Source organism: Schistosoma mansoni, chromosome 4 (assembly GCF_000237925.1).
Source record: "Schistosoma mansoni strain Puerto Rico chromosome 4, complete genome".
NCBI lineage: Eukaryota > Metazoa > Platyhelminthes > Trematoda > Strigeidida > Schistosomatidae > Schistosoma > Schistosoma mansoni.
Window position 1 is genome coordinate 9,593,246 of NC_031498.1, and position 20,721 is coordinate 9,613,966.

General features: G+C 37.2%; 1 protein-coding gene across 1 annotated transcript; it reads left to right on the top strand.

Annotated features, from left to right (window-relative positions):
• Window positions 1–2,988: 2,988 nt before the first annotated feature.
• Smp_066900 (putative innexin) lies at window positions 2,989–13,665 on the top strand. Its single transcript, XM_018796758.1, has 3 exons — window positions 2,989–3,026; window positions 7,477–7,797; window positions 12,442–13,665. The coding sequence occupies exons 2-3, from the start codon at window positions 7,485–7,487 to the stop codon at window positions 13,449–13,451; spliced, it is 1,323 nt and encodes a 440-aa protein (XP_018651868.1). The 5' UTR covers window positions 2,989–3,026; window positions 7,477–7,484; the 3' UTR covers window positions 13,452–13,665.
• The last annotated feature ends 7,056 nt before the right edge of the window (window positions 13,666–20,721 follow it).

The following is a 20,721-nucleotide window of genomic DNA, read 5'->3' on the forward strand; positions in this document are numbered from 1 at the left end:
AAGCTAACATAGCCTTCTAATGGCGCCTAAATCTAAGCAAGTGAGAGGCTATTAACTTGGTTGAAATAAAGTAACTGGAAGTAGCAAAAACTGGGACAATAGTCTAGATATGTTTTCTCATATGAACTAGTCTATACGAACAACTTGAAAGAAGGTTTGAATTTATGTCAAAATTTGGTGGTGCGAAATTCCTAGATTTTTGTTCTCGTGAAATCTTGTCGCGGTTCCCTCTCTAAGGCTTAAATTACACTGTCCGATGACAGTAGTAGAACTGAGTATGAGCACAGAGGCTTTCTATGGTGCTAATGGTAACCTCGATCGGTATGAGTATCCGTTCGAGTCGGGTAAGGGTCCTACCAAATCTAGATGGACGTGGTCGAAACGAGCGTCAGGGGTTTTGAAAGAGCCTAAGGGACATTTGTTGTGTCTTATGACCTTAGATTTCTGACAGCTTACACAGGAGCGTGCCCACTCCCTCACGTCTTTATTCATGCCAGGCCAACAAAAGCGTTCGGCTATAAGTTTGACTGTTGCACGAGCACCTGGATGAGAAAGATTGTGCAACGTATTGAAGACGTTGCGTCGATAATGTTTTGGTACTATTGGACGATCCCTACCTGTAGATGTGTCACAGAGTAAGGTCTCCTTACCTGTTCCCATCTGCTTAATACTTAGTTTAAGAGTTGTCGAGGATAACTCATGCTGAAGATCAATGTCTTCTTTTTGAAGCTGAGCGAGTTTAAGAAGGTCGATTCCTTGGAAACTGTTCAAGGAACTTATTCGAGACAAGGCGTCTGCGACTACATTGTTAGCTCCAGAAATGTGTTGTATGTCTGAAGTAAACTGCGAAATGTAGTCGAGTTGTCGAGACTCTCGCGGTGAGTACTTATCTGAAGATGAACTTAAAGAGAAGGTAAGAGGTTTGTGATCGGTAAAAAGCGTGAATTCTCTTCCTTCGATGGAATGTTGGAAATGCCGTACAGCACAATACATAGCTAGGAGTTCCCTACCGAACGTGCTGTACCTAGATTCCGCGTCTAGCAACCGTCTGGAGAAAAATCCTAAAGGTTGCCACGAGTTGTTAACCCATTGTTGTAAGACTCCTCCGATTGCTGAGTCGGATGCGTCTACGGCGATACTAATGGGCGCTTGAGTGTCCTGATGAGCAAGCAGGGTTGCTTTAGCGATGTGTTCCTTAACTGTGGAGAATGCTTTACGGGCTGTGTCGTCTAAACTAATTGATTTTGCATTTCCACGAAGCTGATCGGTTAACGGTTTCATGAGGGATGCGCATTTGGGTATGAACCGTCTATAGAAACTTACAAGTCCGTTAAAAGTTCGTAAGTGCTTGATCGTGGTCGGTTCTGGGTAATCCAGAATGGCCGCCACTTTGCTCGGATGCCTTGGGCATCAATAGTGTGTCCTAAGAAGTCTAAGGAGTTAGTCCCGATTTGGCATTTCTGAATGTTGACAGTAATGCCATGCCTTTGGAGTCGATCGAAAACAATGTCCAGATGCTTGAGATGCGATTCTCTGTCCGGACTTGCTATTAGACAGTCATCAACATACGCATGTACGAAGTTGAGACCTCGGAAGACGTCGTCTATAAACCTTTGGAAGGTTTGAGCCGCATTTCTTAAACCAAAAGGCATTCGTAGAAATTCGTAAAGACCGAAAGGAGTGATGATGGCGGTTTTAGGAATGTCGTCAGGTGCCATCGGTAATTGGTTATAAGCTTTAACCAAGTCGATTTTCGAAAAGACAGTTGTACCTTTCAAGGTAGCTGTCAAATCGTGAATATGAGGCAGCGGGTACCGATCGGTAACCTCACAGCTGCTGTCTTCCAGCAGTATACAAATAATTCTTGTTTACTCCCACTCATCTATGTGGTAAAATATTATAGGGATAATGTTACATCCCGATAACAATAGTGAATGGTAACTTTGGGATCTATTTATGAGCCAATACTATGCATATATTTTTATCGTATGATTGCTAAATAACTAAACTAGTCATATTCGCGTCCCTCTTATTATGAGCTTTATTTTGACCCGTAGGCTATTATTTTAAGATTTACCATTCTTGAGTTATCCCCAGTCTATTGATTACTGTTCCCCCTATTCACAGCTACATTTGGCTAAATCTTGTACAGATGTTATTTTCTATCTTATGGTACGATGCAGTCAGTTCGATTGGTATATAAACTCAGTATGTTTGAAATACACAATGATTCATATTGCAGAGTTTGTTATTGGCGTTCTGGACTTAACTGGCTGGGCTAGGCAGAAAACAGGACCGACAAGTACTCTAGGCTGCTCGTACGGGTTTCGTGTGTCATTGTTCCGATCGATAAATCGCTGCTCTCTGATTGGTGGTCCTATCACGCTATACATTAACAGGGCATCCACTCGGCCACAAGTTATAACAAATAAGTAGATTACGAAGAAGTTCTTTGGATTTCCTGGAATGGGACAAATATCCCAATCTCCCTGTTTTGGGAAAAATTTTGTCCGCTTTGGGGAAACGGAACAAATTTGTTGAGAGTTTAAACTCTCAAAAATTTCCCCAAACTTTGGGGAAAACTACCAAGTTTATCCAAAATGAGGAGATTGGGATTTGTTGCACAGATCAGACTAAATTTAATAAGTGAGTTCAATCCAGTTAACACATCTTAGTTTGTAACTGTAAGAAACTGATGGGCCACTTTAGAATGGGACCACTATAATGGTATCGGTCTAATTACCGGCCACTGAACATGTTTGACTACATGTAAGTAGATAGACACAACTAGAATGACTTGACCTCAAATCATATATTTTTTTAATACATATATTAAATCCATAGACATACAAAGAATGACATGTATGATTGCGATGACCAAAACAATCGAAATACGATTGGTGCATATGTCTTTGACCTTTCACTGCTCAAGGTCGAACTATCTTTGTTTCATATCTCTATCCTGCAAACAATTCATTGGGGTGTTTCTTGATTTCTGCAGATGTAAGGCAGTGCTACCGACCAAGGTTAGTTGAGTATAATGGGCATTAGTTTGTGTGCATAGCTCAGGTGATTTTATGAATGATTCAAGTTAGAGCTGAGAAGTATGATGGTTTTCATCTAACCGTGAATTCCGAATAAATTAATCATTTTCCTTGTATAAATTTGCACATGTAGAATGCTTAAACAATTGCAGTGGTTATAAGTGATATCAGCGAATAGTTGAAGTTCCATGAGAATACCCAATCATAACACACCCGACATTTCAGTTAAGTGTTGTTGATCGATTGAGGTTAGAAATTAACGCCGTTGATATCGATTCAGTGATCTTGATGTTAGGCGTTCGCCCCTTAGACCGGAGGTCATGAGTTCGCGTTCAGGTTCTTGGATGTGCACTCCTTAGAAGCCTCATGCTAGGACTAAACAGCCGTCCTGTAAATCAGTATAAATAAATTAGTTTAATTAGGAATTATCACAAACCATGGTCATAGGAACACTAAGGATAAATATTCTAGTCATAGATTAAATCCAGTTTACTGGGTAATGGAGCAACGTTAGGAGACGTGATCCTATGGTACCCGATGACCGAAAATAGACTTATACACTACTCGAACCGTCACGATTCTGAAGTCCATGTATAGCATCGGTTTGGAATATAGGTTTTCTCAACCTCCCTCGGTGGATCCTCCGTGCCCACCAACCCATTTTAAAAGTCGTACATTTGCTTTTCATCCTACCACTTCCGTAAACAATAGCGCCGCCACTATAAGATAGTGAATCGGACTCTCCTGGTAGTGGCCGTATGAGAGCGTTTCGAGGGGTAGAGCGGACTCTCCCCACCTTTTCTCTACTTAGGCATTTTCTCAACATCATGACGGTTCAAACATCTTTGTCTGTTACTAACTTTAAAGTGAACACTAAGCATGAATATTTGTAATGACGACACTATTTAAACTCAGCTCACTATGGTGTAGCTTATTTACCAACCACATGCTTGTGTGCTTGGTTTAGTATGTAAGGGTTAGGGCTACTACCCGGTTGCCGAAGCTGAAGTAGGTGTTATGGGGTTTGAGCTTTTTTCATGGTGGCTAAGAGCTAAGTGCTTTTACTGCCAAACACCCACTTCAGTCTAACAGTTTAGCTTATAATAAGTTTTCACATGAAAGCAATAACATGTAGTCTTTTATAAGTATTTACTATCAACTTTCTGGTTTAAATTTGTAAGTGTACTAATTAAGGCAATGCAATTGTACAACAATTGAGATAACTTGTTTGTATGTTACTTTCCCCATGTCACCATCTACTTAAGCATTCAGTGTTGACTGACAGAGAAGTGCTTAAAAAGCTGAGTTGAGAAACTAAAACATGAGACTAGTTGACAAGGCTATCGACTGTTGTTTCATTTGGATATGCAGGTTCAGGTTTCATAGATAGTTCTCAAGACGATATAAACCAGTAGATAAAGGTTGTATATGACATGTGCTTAAGTCGCTAACACTGAGGTATACTCTGATTGCTTTTGAGATCCAAAATATTCTATGGTTTATCTCTTTATATGTTTGTTCTTATTTAAATATCATTTTAGTCATTAATTATTCTATGTTGTTGCATTGATGGCTGAAATTATGCGATAAATCTTGAATTCGTATATGTACCTCTGTCAGCCGTGTTTCAAACTGCCGTAACTCACTTGTTCTTTTAATTTAGATTCGGTTTCAAGCGGATGTTTGATAGCATATTTTCGGATTTTAACCTCTTATGTTACTTTCAAATTCTACCCCACTTTTGTTTAAGACAGATTATCATATTTTTAACATAATGATTAGAACAACTACTAATTATCTGCATTATAGTTATTAATTTAGTTGTTTGAAAGTAATCTTATAATTTGGTTCTTATTAGCTCAACTATTCAAATTCCTCCATAAGCTGCTGAAATTGTTAGCCAAAGCACATATCACCGGCATGTTTTTGTTTTCTGTGTTTATGTACACGTTGATATTTACGTATGTTTCTAATTCGTTCATTATCATCACTGGAGATTGATGGGAGCCTGACTCTATTGTTTCAAAACAAGTCTTTAAAAGTCACTGCCTTATAGATGATTTTACAATATCAGGTACCGAATTATCGTCTAATTCTTAGATTCGTCGGTGTTTATTAATTATTCATCGTAAAATTGAGAGTAGAAGCTATAGGCTTCAAAGCAAATACCCCATCATTATAAAAGGGATAATGTTATCAATGTTCGTTAACGAAATTCCCACATTTTCTCATGAATTCTTCCAGTTGTTTTTTATTGCTATCTGTACTAATTTCCATCATTGAATCACATGTCTGGATTGTATAGTAAAAGTGTGTTGCGCTGCATAAGTTTATGCTATAGTTGTTTATCGCGTGTTCAAGTAGTGACACGATCATAATACTACTATTTGTAATCATGACGAAAGCAAATCAGATCTAGGTTAACCCGAAGTCCACGGAACGATCGTGAGCAGTGGTGGTCAACGAAAGTCAGTCAGTCAGCTACAACGTAGGACCTGGCACACATGCATCGGTCCAAGTTGCCATACCTGTTTAGCAGGAATGGAAAAGGCAGTGGCTGTAGACGACACCAGACAACTCTTCAGACTAATAAAAGAAACCGGAATTAAGAAGTCAATTGTAAGCGAGACAATCTCGGAAAAAGATGAGACTCTCATCTGCTCTCAGTCTAGACGTTTAGAACGATGGTTGAAACACTTTAGAGAAAAGTATAGCTGGCCTTCAGCCACTCTACAGCTACTCACCATTCCCAGATAGTCTGAATGACACATTGAGATAGGTCCATCGACTGTAATTGAAGCTCAAAAAGCAATAACTAATCTGAAACGAGGAAGGACAGCTGCTCCAGATGGATTAACTCCACAGGTCTTTAAGGATGGTGGTCCAGTTTTAGCGATTAGGTTGACGAATATTTTAGCTAAAATCTGGGAATCTAATGTGATTCCATTTGAGTGGTCGCAATCACATTTTGTCCCAATATATAAGAAGGGGTCGAAACCATCCTGTGATAACCATATAGGGATTAGTCTGCCTAACATAGCATCTAAAATACTTGCCTCAATAATTATCGGGCGCCTAACTAAGACTCGTGAAATGCAAATGTCAGAAAATCAGGCTGGCTTCAGACCTGGTCGTGACTGCATCAACCACATATTAACCATTCGTTAGATCTTAGAACTCAGGGGTGCTTACCGGCGTCCGACAATGATAGTTTTTCTTGAATTAAAATTAGCATTTGACTCTGTAGACCGAGAGGTTCTGTGGCGGTGTCTCATTGAAAGGTGTACCTCAGAAGTACATAAACCTTGTGAAGGCTCTTTACTCGAACACTAACAGTCGAGTCAGAGCTTGTGGCGAACTGTCGTCTGAATTTTCAACCTCAAGTGTTGTCCGACAAGGCTGTCCACTATCTCCATTTTTGTTTAATTTCATCATGGACCTACTGTCGGAAACAACACTCTCGTCAACTGAATGTTCAGGAATTGATCTCCTACCATGAGGTCCACTGATTGACTTGGAATACACAGATGACATAGTCCTGTTTGGTGAAGACGCTGACAAAATGCAGAGTCTTTTGGTAGCACTGAGCAACAATCTGAAGATGCTTTGAATGCATTTCTCCCCCCTCTAAATGCAAATTGTTGCTTCGTGACTCTCCTGCATCAACACCTGAACTAAGGATAGAGAGTGAAGTGGTCGAACGCGTCGACAACTTCACTTATCTTGAAAGTCTGATCAGTCTTAATGGGTTAGTGTTGGCTTTTGCCAAAAGCAAACTACGAACTGTCAGAACCGGTGACTGATCTAGTAGATAACATATAACCGAATGGATATGACAGCTTGAACTAGTTAGCTTATTAGGGAAGTTAGTTGTTCTGGTTATTTCAATCAAACAGACTAGCAGACATATCTTTCATGGCCACAAAATTCTAAATCAGATTTTATTCAGTTAAGCAACTTACCAACTACTATGACAAGTTCAAACTACCGTATATGTTCGGTTATGTAAGTCATGATCGCTACTGAATCCCAAAGTTAATTTACGTTCACGCTGTTTGTGTTCTAGCAACAACCATCTAAACTGTATTTAAAAATACAAACCAAAACAGATTTCCTTTTTATTTTTTATATTTAGACCTTCACCATTTTCTTCATTTCAGATATTAAAATGCTGCCTTTAATCCACATAGTAAGGATATAGATGGGAGCTAACTGTATCGTTGTATGTCTGTTCACTAGGCAGCTTAATTACAATAGTGTTTATTTTGCGTAACTTAGTTATCTAGACACTTAGTTCATGGTCATTGGACTAGTTTCACAACAAATTTTGGTCTGTCAACTGGAGTATTATTGTTAATCTATTCGGTTAGATTTGTTTCCCTTTCACTTAAATATAACATTCTCTAACTAATAGTTTGTTCCATTTCTTTAGATATCGAAATGGTCGCGTTGGAATTTATTTCTCAATTAGATAAACTGCACTTTGTCGATTCTGTCGGACTGGATGATTTTGCAGATCGATGCTCTTACATGTTGTCATTTATCATTCTGGTCATGTGCTTTACTATTGTTACACTGAAATCTTATGTCTTTGAGCCTTTATCATGTTATATTCCAACTACCTTCTCGGGTTCTAATTTGGGATCGTACATAAATGCATTTTGCTGGATTAATGGAACTACACCGATAAGTGTAGATACAGATCAGTTAGATAATCCAACGTATTGGAGTAGTTTAGAAGATAGAAAAATCAGTAAGTCTTTTTCTCTTTCGATCATATTTAGCTCCATAATATATTTTTGTTTGCTTAGTTTTTAACCTAGATTCGTTTTGTCTTGATTTTCTAGATTAAGAGAGCTTTCGAATAAAATTTAGATTCAAATAATTCAGGTTTAAAAAGTAATCAACAGTCTTACGTACTTTTGGTTTTGAATGTCTGTTTTCCTAACTCATATCTAGGTCAACTTCATAATTCATGTAATAGTATGGGATGTCGGAGTTTGCTGTCGATAGAATGAGTGAATCTTAGTGTCTCTTAATTGACATATTATAGTGCTTAGGCAGGATGCTCATTCAATCTACTCTAGTGGCTAAGTTGCGAATGCGATCGGATTACAATCAACTGAATTGTTGGTTCAAGTATCAACCCACCTACTTCAACTTGGCCAAAGTACTGTCGTTGACCTTCGCGGAGTGTGGCTAAAAACCGAGTACATATACCTCTGTACATGGTAAACTTGCTTACTTACTCCTGTTACCCCTCGTGGATGAGCATAGGCCGCCCAACAACATTCTCCATTCAACCCTGTACTGGTTAAACATTTACAGTTGTTTCCAGTTGCTATTCATCCTTCTCATGTCTGTTTCCAATTGCCGACACAGTGTGTTCTTTGCTCTTCTTCTTTCCTTTTCCCATTCACGATTCCAAGTTAGCCTTTGCCTCGTGATGCAGTCTGATGATTTCCTCAATGTATGTCCCATCCACTTACAACGTCCTTGTCTAATTTCCTCTTCACTTGGAAGCTGGTTTGTCCTCTCCCACAGTAGGCTGTTGCTGTTGGTATCCGGCCAACGGATATTAAGTATCTTGCGTAGACAATTGTTTATAAATACTTGTACGTTTTTGATGATAATGCTGACGATGAATGTGGTAGTTTTCAAAGTTTCATCTCCGAACAGTAGAATTGTCTTGAAGATTCTGACTTCGATGTTGATTGATAGTAGTTTTGGGCTGTAAATGTTCCCCAGTTGTAGGAACACAACCATTGTTTTGTCAATCCTTGCCTTCACATCTGCACCGGGTCGTGCTTGTTCATCGATGATGCTGACCAGGTACGTAGAAATTTCCACCTCTTCCAGAGTTTCTCCATCAAGTGTGATTGTATTGGTGTTCTCTGTGTTGTATTTGAGGATGTTGCTTTTCCCCTTGCATATGTTGAGGCCTACTGATTCAGAGGCTTCTGCTACACTGTTTGTCATCAACTGAATTTGTTCGTGTGTATGGGATAGAAGGGCCAGGTTATCTGTGAAGTCCAAATCGTTTAGTTGCATGCAAGCTCTCCATTGTATTCCGTGCTTCCTCTGAGAAGTTCAGGTTTTATTATTCTAATCAGCTGCCAGAAGAAACAGAAAGGCGGAGAGCAGGCAATCTCAACTGACTCCGATCCTCACTTCGAATGCATCTGTCAGCTGTCCACTATGCACCACTTTGCAGTGTAGTCTGTCGTATGAATCCCGGATGATGTCGACGATCTTATCAGGTACACCATAATGTCGAAGAAGTTTCCATTAAGTCCATCTATCCTCTCTGTCAAACACTTGTTCATGGTCAGGGAAGTTGATGTATAGTAATGAGTTCCATTCAACAGATTGTTCAACGATGATCCGTAATGTCGCGATTTGGTCTGTGCACGATCGATAATTATGGAATCCAACCTGTTGATCTCGAAGTTAGGTGTCTACTGAATCCTTCATCTGGTTCAGCAACAGTTTGTTTGGAACTCTTCCTGTTACTGACAGTAGTGTGGTTCCTCTGTAGTTTTCATATTCTCTCATATATCCTTTCTTTGATAACTTGATGAGGTGTCCTTCTTTCCAGTCTGTCGTTTGCACTTGTTCTCCCTCCGAAATCCTCCTGAATAGAAGTTGGAGCATGTTTGCAGTTACTTGAATGTCTGACTTCAATGCTTCACCTGGTTTATTGTCAGGTCCTGTTGTTTTCCCACTCTTGATTTGTCAGATGGCCATCCTGTTTTCCTTGATCGTTGGTGAAGTAATGACATCTATACGTGTTGCTTCGATGTACGGTGGTTTTAATGGAGCTGACCGATTCGACAGTTCTTCAAATTGCTCTACCCATCTGTTCCTCTGTTCTTGAATCTCAGCGATTGGCTTGCCTTCTTCGTCGTGTCATATAGTTGTTTGATATTCCCTTCCCTTGCATCATGTTACGCTTTCCTTGCTAGCTGTTTCACGTATTTCAGTTTGTCAACTCAAATGCTCCTCTTCACTCTCGTGTTTGCTTCAGTGTATTCAGCTTGTGATTTGACTTTCTCTGTTCTCGTTCGGCTGTTGTTAATCTCTCTCTTCTTGTTCTTCCTTTGTTGAATCGTGTCTAGAGCTTCGATGGAGATCCATTCGTTATGATAATGCTTGTTAAGGCGCTATGATTGATTGCAGCTTCTCATAGAACTGATCTCTTTTGTCGTTGTTGCTATCTATCATTGGTGGGTGCATAACATTGGATAACATTCATCGTGATTCCCTGTTTGTTTGTTTTTTCAGTAGGACGCTTCGATGGTCATGGATTAGTGAGCTTCCCATCCTATGAGTGCATTACGTGCTTCTTCGGGCAGTATTAGAGCAACTCCTTGAGTTTGTGGGGCATTTCGTTCTTCGAGACCGGAGTATACAGCAGCATCTCTCTCATGTCTGGCCTTTGCTGTCCAGTTTGGATCCAATGGGTTTCACTGATTTCGAGCACTTCCAAGTTGTATCTTCTTATTTCCGTAGCTATTTGACTGGTCCTTCCGGTCTCTCACATTGTCCGGATGTTCCATGTACCTATAATAATCGTCGCTCTGGTTGTTAGAAGTGTCACTGGCCTTGTGTCTTGTGAAGAATCTCGGCTTTCACCAAGAGACATCATAACTCTTCGTTCATCTTCTAGGGCAGACTCTAAATGGTTTATTTTTAAAAATCTTATTGAGGTTGTTTTGGCAAGAATTTTTTTCTATGGGATGGGGGTGACGACCCCATACCCAACCCTCCTTCTTTACCTGTGCTTGGGACCTGCAGTAACTCTAGAAGAGCTACAGGCGGAGTTACTTGTTAAGCGAATCGCATAATTTAGGTTGGCTACTTTGGTTGCTCTTATTCAAGTGAATGTTTATAGGGAATCGTCATAGAGTTTTAGATTTCGGTTTGTGATTAAGTTCGTTAATGAAGAGTACATAAACAAAACCTGTTTGATTGTCCCCTTGTACATTGCTCAACATAGTTTCTGCCTTCGAACCTTGAAAGATCACGACACAGCCACTTCCAGTTTCATCTTACACGATGATGGATCATTTCGAGGCTATGGTTACAGTAAACTGATAGTGTTCTCTGTTCACCGAAATTGTTCCACAAAAATAGTTTATATCAATTTTTAGCGGGTAAAAACATTTTGTGACCTAATATTCTCCGCTATTCACAAAACAAAGGATAAATATATCATGTTACTTTTATTCCTTTTGAAAGAAGCAATGTAGTTTATTATGCCTAATGTTACAGTAGATATATTGGTGCATATTTTTTCTCAATTCAAAAGCTAATACCATGAGTATAATCATGTTAAAATTATAGTTCAAGATTTATCTGAACATTGCTCCAGAAATAGTGTTGCAGCTTGATATTCGCCTAAGGTTTAAACACCTCATTGGATAGCTTACGTGCATGATGAGGATTGAATATAATTCAGGCACATCAACTACGCGTCTGACCATCTAAAATAATATCGTGTAAAAACCTTAATGGATGGAAAGGAGACTGAGGTTTTAAAGTCGTCATGAGAATTTCACGATTCAGTAGGGTTAGGAATCTGAGAGTCTTCCTAATGAATGAGGTTTTTGTTAAGAAGGTCAAGCAACATAAACAGTAGGGTTTTTTTTTACCTAACTTTCTACGTCTCTGAATTGCAATAGTTATTGAAACTACCCAAAACGAACTATATTTGACTCACAACATCCTTAACCGGTCCACTAGAAAGTCGCGGTTTATTTTCCTCAAATCATTTTTCGTGGTAATATTTTGGTACTTATTGAAAGACAAGTTGAGATAAGAACGTTAACGATTATTTCTTCAGGCTATTGTCTCTGATTGTTCCACTTTATATGTTATATTGTCTTGATTATTCCTGAGATCCAATAGTTGACAGTTTCTGGAGAGTAGTACCGTATCAGTGGTCCGATTGACTCATAATTTGTTTATATCTGCTGTAACTCGTCGAAGTGACTAATTAAAGCCTCGAAGTATTTTGAGCCTATTTTTAATTGAGTTTTAAGTAACATAATTTTAATAGTACATCAGGGAAGATATACCTGATAGAATATTTGGGAAATGTGTTTTCTTGGAAATATATCCTACTCTAACTCTCCATTGTGAATACTTTTCAACAGTGTCTGTGAGTGGTCAACATTGTCTGGTTGGTTCACTACGGTTATATGAATACATTTGAGTTTATTTATAGAACGTATTCTATCGGGTAACTATAATGAGTTAGCTTTTAATTGGTTTTGTCTCATCTTATGAAAGTAGATTTTTGTCTTTCTATACAGTCCTATGGAAAAAGACTGATCGTTGGATTTCGTCATAATTATCCCTAATTTAAACTACCCTCTTTATCTTTTATTTTCAGATTATTATCAATGGGTCTCACTGGTTTTGGCATTACAAGCTATTCTGTGCTACCTACCTCGCCTTATTTGGGAGGCAATTACTTTCAATCGTGTTGGAACAAATTTAGGATTCTTGCTTGAATCAGCACGAGAAGCTTCAAAGGAAACTGGAAAGGAAAGATCAAATCGTATCCAGTTTATAGCAAATGTTATGGATACATTGTTGTTTGCTCGTCGTGATCTACGTAGATTAGAAAGTGGTCTTAAAGATCAAAATTTTTTGCAAACAATTTTGCATACTATTCAAAATTTGCTTCCTCGTAAAAGGCTTGGTACTGCGTTAGTCACATATTACATGATAATCAAATCGTTTTATTTGCTAAATGCAGTTGGGCAACTTTTATTGATGGAACGATTTTTGGGTATACATGGAGAATATCGCCTATTTGGCTTATCAATTTTAAGTGATTTGATTATGGGTAGACATTGGAATGAAACTAGTGTTTTTCCTCGAGTGGGTTTTTGTCGTGTACCAATCAAATTAACGAGTACACCTATACCTATGGTCACTGTACAATGTACATTGCCAGTCAATATGTTGAACGAAAAGATATATGTGTTTTTATGGTTTTGGTTTGTGTTTGTTGCTTCTCTGGAGGTTGCGAGTATTGGAGTTTGGATCTGTCGTTTGGCCGCACGGCAATCAAGATTGAGAAGTTTGGTTCGATATTTAAAAGTTGCAGATGTTTATGAAGAATCAATGGATCCACTACTTGTTCGATTCGAAATGACATTTCTTCGAATGGATGGTAGTTTTCTTTTACAAATGATGCGTTTAAATGCTGGGAGTCTTATCACACAGGAAATCTTACAAGCAATGTTGAAGCGTTACACAGAACAAGAACAATATGCTCAGAAAAAGCGCGATGAACGACAACCTTCTGGACCAAAATCTGTAGAGATGGAAAAAGATGGTTTACTTCCTGACTCTCCTGATTGTACTGTAACAAAGCGTTTAGATGCTGTTTAGTTGAATAAATAAATTTCCAACGTAAAGATTGAATGCAATGAAAAAATTCATCTCTGCCTTTTGTATTACTTCGTTTTTTTTTCATTTTCATTAACAATATCATCGATCGGATTGATATAATGATTTTTCTGGCAATCTACATTCAGTTTAATTTACGAAGCTCAGGGTCATCTCTAGCTATTTTTCATAATAAAAGTCCCAAGGTTATGATTTATTTTGACTTTTTATTCTTGAAGTATTATTGAGGTGTAATGTATGTGTATATGATACCATCAAGCGGCGTTATGTTTTTGGTGTCAAACTGGTTACCAATCATTGACCAAATAAAATATTGGTTTTTAAAGTGTATTTATCGTTGGTTATGAAAGTCTTCCTTTTTTAGCTAGCTTGTTTGTTGAGATATACAAGCTGTCATTAATCCCAGTCGTAAAAGGTTCAAAAGCTTTAACTAAGTTTTTAAAACTGCTTACCATGCTTGTGAATTAAGGTATATCGAGGCAATACGCACAGTATGCACATATGCCAATTAGAGACTGACCAGTTGCAGTCCTAAACACATCGATGGGAAGATTCAAACAAACAATACTAAGTGAATTAAAACTCGGTAGTTTATTTTTTGTGAAATATAAGTATTTTTTAGGTTTATATTGGCTTTATATTTACAGGAATTAATTTCTCATCTTATCAATATAACTTCTAAGGAAAGTCAGAACAAAAATTTTAGCAGGATAACGTGGACTCATTTTATTTCGTTAGTTCCTCATCAGCTGCTTACAACCTGAAAATATTGACACAAATGAGTTCGATTGGAAGTTGTGATTACACATCAACATAGTATAGTAATGAATGATGTAAATGAATTCAAGAGGCTGAATTAGTAGTTCGGCTACGGAGTAGATTATGTTTAATGCTATGTTAAGTATTTTACTAATTGTTCCTACAACGTGATCACCTTTAAAATTGAGACGAACAAAGGCTATCCAATTCAATAAAAACCAATCTTTGTTTGAATCAAATGTCTCAAACGTACAGCTAGCCAACGGCTTTGAAAAATGTCAGAGTTCTCATCAAGGCTAGTAGTGACTACAGAAATTTGTGAAATCCCCCAGAGATAATTGTCAGTCGAAAATAAACATTTAAAGCAAGAATGAGGCTCATCAAATAGCTGTATCTATCCCTTCCTTTTAGAAAATTCTAGAAGTCGATTGGGTTGCTGATATAACGGGATAAGGAGGCGAAATCACATTTCTAACTCACTGTGATCCTTGCTCAACACTTCTGTTTTTAATTCTGTATGATGATTATTCAGGATAACTTTTGTTTTCCAGTGTGATATTTGGTATAATATTGATTTATTTGAGTGTGATAATATTTCAAGATACAATATTCTTATATAAAATTAACATGAATGATGTTCAGCATGATTGACTGCATGTGATTTTATGCTAATTAATCGTCAAAATGAGTATACAGTCACTATATAATGAGTGTAATTTCGACTGGGGTCGTCGTATTTTGTGTTTAATAAATCCTCACTCTTACCAGTCTTGGTGTCCCTACTTCGCGTCGTGGGCATGGCAGTAGTTCCTCATTCTTCCAAGTATATGTAATAGGCGACGCAGATTCAACTGTTAGTGCTGAACTATGTAGATGAATGAAGTAACTACCAAAAAAGCACAATCATACTGCGTGATATGTTACTTTTTAAGTGGTTTATGTCCATGAAATATGCGTGTAAATGATATGATAGGTTGTTTTTTGATTGCTTGAAAATATCCCTACGTCGAATGAATAGTTGTTCTTTCAACCTCTTCACTTATCATTTATATCATAGTTTCATGATTTCCAGTACAAAATGTATTATTTATGTTGCCATGGTTTCCAAAGCCTTGGATCAACCTATTGATAATAAATTCTAGATGAATTGATCAAAAAAGTAGTTTGACCTAATTTCAAGTCGTTTTCGTATAATCAGAAGGGAAAACGTGGAAACACTGGACGGCCGTTTCGTCCTATTGTGGGACTCAGCAGTGCGTGTCCACGATCCCGCTTCGCGAGATTCGAACCCAGGACCTACCAGTCTCGCGCCCAAGCGCTTTTGTATAAATTTTTTTGCATGATTATGTGATTGATTCAAAGGTGAGGTCGAGAGGACATGAGCTCTCTATTCAGTAAAGTTGTAGATATTAATTGAGCAGAGGGTTGATAACAGTTAAGAGTGGGTGGGAATTCGACAGATAGGAACAGGTGGTTGATTACTTGTTATTTTTCAGTTGGTAGTATGCATCAGATTAATGGCTTTTTTAAGTTCTTAGTGTTATTGAATTTCAATTTACAGACATGGTGAGCTTTCTAAATAAGCCTTGGTTTTGAGAACTGCAACGCTCACTGAGCATTTTTGTCGGACTAATACTCTCCAAGTGCGTAATTAGTTGATTGGATGGAGGATGTTGGCTTGAATTTACGTCAAATAAAAAGGTATTTAAATTGAGGAGAAATTCAGACCCACATTTTAAACCAACAATCTAATTACCTATTTGATATGATAACCAGCTGTTAACTGAGTTCCGATTACATTTTAATCACTGTGGAGTCATTTTCGCTTATTGTATGGGTATTTGAGTTACATTATGCTACTTTGTTAAACCCTCGTCGATTGAATAATTTAAAAAAGCTAGTTATGTTAATACAAATAGAACTTATGGTATTTTTCTTCCAACTACAATCTACACCCTTATATGAATAACAGAATTGATTGGAGATTTTGATAAACAGTCCAACTTTTAAACAAGGGACTACATTTGCGTATAATCAATAAATATATAGGATAAAAATAATTCGTTTTTCTCAATTTTTTCCAGCTAGCCGTAACTCACTAACTTGATTGATTAGTAATATGGTGTACCTTAGTGACTTGACTGTGAGGGGGTTTTTTTTTAGTAAGCAAACCTATTAAACCAAGCTTCCCAAATCTCTATCTATGACATTGAGCTATATTCTCACTACTTCATGAAATTACTTAAGCGCAGGTTATCGTGACTTGGATTGCTGTCAGCCATCAAAATTTTGTTTCCGAATTTATTTTTACTCCCAGCAGCTCACTTTTGAAGTAATAAAAACTAGGATTAAATGTACTCAGTTTTCTTTCATCACGATGAAAATTCACTTGATTTAGTCTGTGCTCTGAACACTTCGGTTCCAGTCAGTCTTAGGTTTTGACTTTGCGGATTTGTGTACATTACTTACTTTTTCGTTTCTCATACTAAAGTAGTTTCGAAATAATGGACAAATAGTTAATACAGAGATCACTGTTTTTTTATATCTAAGTACCTGCAACCTGGTCATCAATAAACATTTATTTGTCAACCATTACAATTTTTTTCTTTTGCAAAATCCCAATTTATGCCTGAGTCATTTCTCGTTTTTAGGTAATGAATATGAGCATAAGTAAATGCTCTTAATCCCAAACATGAATCGTCGTACAAAAGATTACTTAAAAAAAATAATATTCTCAAAGTATATTTAGATTATTAACCGTTTTTTCACTGAGGAATTTCACGGATCCTATCAATATATCTTATTAACCTGAGCATCCAACTCTCGTCGATAGAATTTCCATTCAAAGTCATAAAAATCAACTGCGATACGATTTTGATAAAAGAAAAAAAGCAACTTAATACACTACTAATATATGTTACCATCCACGTCAACCAATAAATTTTTCTTTATCAGAAGAAATGTAATGATTTAAACACTATACAGATCCCCTGTCTGTTTTTAATTAATCTGATCTTAATTTCTCTTTTGTGTTTGAAAATTCGACGGAATGACACAAAAACCAACATAAAAAATGTACACTAATCTCATTTATTCCCTAAAACAACTCACAACGATCATGAAGACAATAAGAACTCGAAGATTTTATAACCACTTCAACTGATGATGACCCAGTGTAAGGTCGGTGAATATTCGAATTAAAAACATAAGGTATCAGGAATATTATTGAATAGCCACGTCTAGGCCTAAAATGGACGTTTGTCCGGTATAATGCTTTTCAGTTTTTATATGATTAATATCAGGTTGTAATCCATAAAATTTACTTTTACATTGACTAAAGATATTCAGATATTTGTATGTAACCATAATTTCTTCGTACATTTATTCCCCGCCTATTATGAATTCCAAATGCAATACATTATGTTGTACTCACCGAGTTCTATTTTACTTGAATTAGGCATTTCTATGAGTTCCCTGGTTAGTATATTAATTTAAAAATTTTCTAATATTATAGGATATCTAATTCATATGTACGTATTTTCTATGAGTTTTCTGAAACTTAATTTATTTTTATTTAAGGATAGTGTTATTGTAAATTGATTCATTGAACTGACTATATCTCTTTCACCAGGTAAATTGTTTTGTCAAAAACTTAACATATAAAATTTATCCCAACTAATCAATAAATCATATTATATAATTTGAATTATTATACTGGCAATATAAATACAAAATAGAGAAAGTTATTCCCGTTACCCAGATATTTTAATATTGTGTAATAAATCCATATAATTATAAAATAGAGTGCCGTTTTTATAACAAAGAAATTGTCACATTCTAAGCAAAGATGGATAGTGGCTAGCAGTGGAATACAGGACGCGCGTTTCGTTCTATTTGGGACTCGTCAGCTGGATGTACCTCCATCTCATAGTTGGTGTTCACTCTGGGACTCGAACACAGTACCTGTTGCTTCAAACGCTATCACGTTATCCACTTAGCTACTGAGTCCTGATAGCCACTTGCTTGTGCAATGGGGTGAAGTTTAAATTCACTTGGTATTGTTTGTTTGAATCTTCCCACTGATGTTTAGGACTACAGGTAAAATCAACACCAAGTGAATGGCCACGGGAAGCAGCATCAGGGCTTCCAGATACACGAAGCGTGTATCGAGGTGGTTCTTTATTTTGATAAGGTGAGGTCAATGGATGACGCTACTCGGACCTTGTATGCGCGTTTCGGAGACGCAACACATATCGATGGTGCGAGATCCTTAAGTCTTAGCTAAGGAGGCCTGTTGTCCTATTTGGCACAATGTTCGGACGTTAAAAGCTCCTACATGTAGTTTAGAGTGTGGTTTCAGGAGACCAGGAATAACGTTGAGTGTACTCGAATCATTTGCGAGGTGATAAAAGGACGTGAGAAGGGTTAGTCGTGGAGATAAGAGAGTTATTAGGAGGTGTAGAAAGGATTTGAATGTGACCAACTCGGTCTCGTGTGCAGTTACGGGTATGAGGGCTAATATCCCTTCCCGGCTGCCCACACCGTGGAAGGGTATTTCTTGAGGGACCTGGAAAGGAAGTTGGATTAGTGTTGGTCTTAACGACCTGGGAGCGTGACCGCAGTGCCCAAGGGACAACTGCTTGAGCCCGGTCAAGCACGGCCTTCTTGTGGGGGATTTTTAACGTGTTGGCTCCGTTCTTCAAAGGACCTTACCGCCGGAGACGGAAATCCGTGGTATAAGGCGAGGTGTGCGTTTTTAGGGTCGACCTTTTCTAACCCCACCCCTCCTTGTGGGAAGGCAGCATCGCTGTTATGCTGGTTGTCTGAAGGAAACACCTTACTGCCGACACACCTCTGTACAGTCGGCAGTACGACTTCGCCTTCGGACCTTGGGATTGCTGCTTTTAGTCTTACCGCTCTTCAATCGACCTATCTGGCATGGTAGGACCTTGAGGAACGATAGTTCCAGCCAATATAGCTCGATTGGTTCATCACGATAGGCAAGCGCAACCACCACGTCAAGGTAGCAGTAACGGTGGGGAGTTAATTCTAAATAAAGATTTTCACAAATAATAATTAGTCCATTGTAATTCATAATAGCTTGTTAGCATAACAACTATTTGAAACGCAATATACGGTAGATTTTATTTCAGTTTGTAAAAATATATTCGATTCATAATCTGATTATGTCATAACGATTTCCATTGATCTCGTCATAAGAATTTTTGTCACTGGTTCAACTCATTCCTAATATATATATATATATATATATATATATATATATATATATATATACGTTCAATAAACAGAGTTTTTGGTTAACTTTGTATATCCATAGATTAGTCACTTATTATGCGGGTTTTATTATTCTTTTTTTCTATTCTTAAGATAAGAAGTTTGTGAAAATTATTCAATTTTAGCATTACGAATCTAATTTTTCACCACTGAAAGTGTCTCCAACTAGATAACAATCAAAAATCAAACAAAGTACTGGAAATCTATTTCATACAGCTTGAAAACTTTACTCATGGGATTAAAAACAGGGCCTTTGTGCCCTGTGGTAAGCAGAACACCTTTAAATTATTCACAATCTGATTAACAACGTTGTTCGGATATCATAAAATGCTGTCGGTGGTAAATGTTATACATGAGATTTTGACGATGTAGTTTTTTAAAGTTATATATATGAAAAGGACTCCATTCAAGAAGTTATGAATCGGCTTCTTACATATACTGTGAACTTAGTCATTTGGATAACCCAGTGATACGATAATCATAGGGTCAATTACAGCAATCATTTACTTTAAATGCTGATTTTATCTCATTTAATTGAGTAACTATACAGTATCGTTTTTCTTTAGAAATGAGGTTTAGTTTTACAAAAACCTATAAGGGTTATTTCCATACTGTTTGAACTGGAACTGATGACTGAATAGGAAACTATTGTATCGACTGTCTGATTTTTATGACCTGGTTCATATCTAAACAGGAGTAATGGTGAAGTCTTTTCTAGTTATTGCAAAATCTAGAACCTTCATATTATATGTCATTTGATAGTTGAGACTCATCTTCAAAAAACTCGATAGCAGATTCGAATTCTATTTAATTTTTTAGGTATCATGGTACTATCATCACTACTTCATAGCGCACTTATGCTGGTAAAGTGAATTACATCACTATAATTATTAGTATACACAGCTTAGCAATAAAGTTATTGACATTATTATTTATGTGGTCACTTATTATTCGGTTAAAATTTTTGAATGTTGTCATATTCATGCCAGTTTACAGCATCGAGTAAGTTTCATCCCTGATTAATCAATTTATCAGATATGATTAACATAAGTTTCGTCAACAGGCTGTCAATATACTTAATATAAAAAAGCATATGGTTATTTGACCTCATTAAACGAATTATTACAGTCATGTCAACATCAAATCATTATAATTTTGGTATGGATCGATAAAACTGGTGTGCCAGTATTTTGAACAA

Excerpts from the sequence above, each read along its gene's own strand:
- Smp_066900 (XM_018796758.1), top strand. The coding sequence starts at position 7,485 with ATGGTCGCGTTGGAATTTATTTCTCAATTAGATAAACTGCACTTTGTC. Across the intron at positions 7,798-12,441 it reads TTTAGAAGATAGAAAAATCA|ATTATTATCAATGGGTCTCA; the intron begins GTAAGTCTTTTT and ends TTTTATTTTCAG.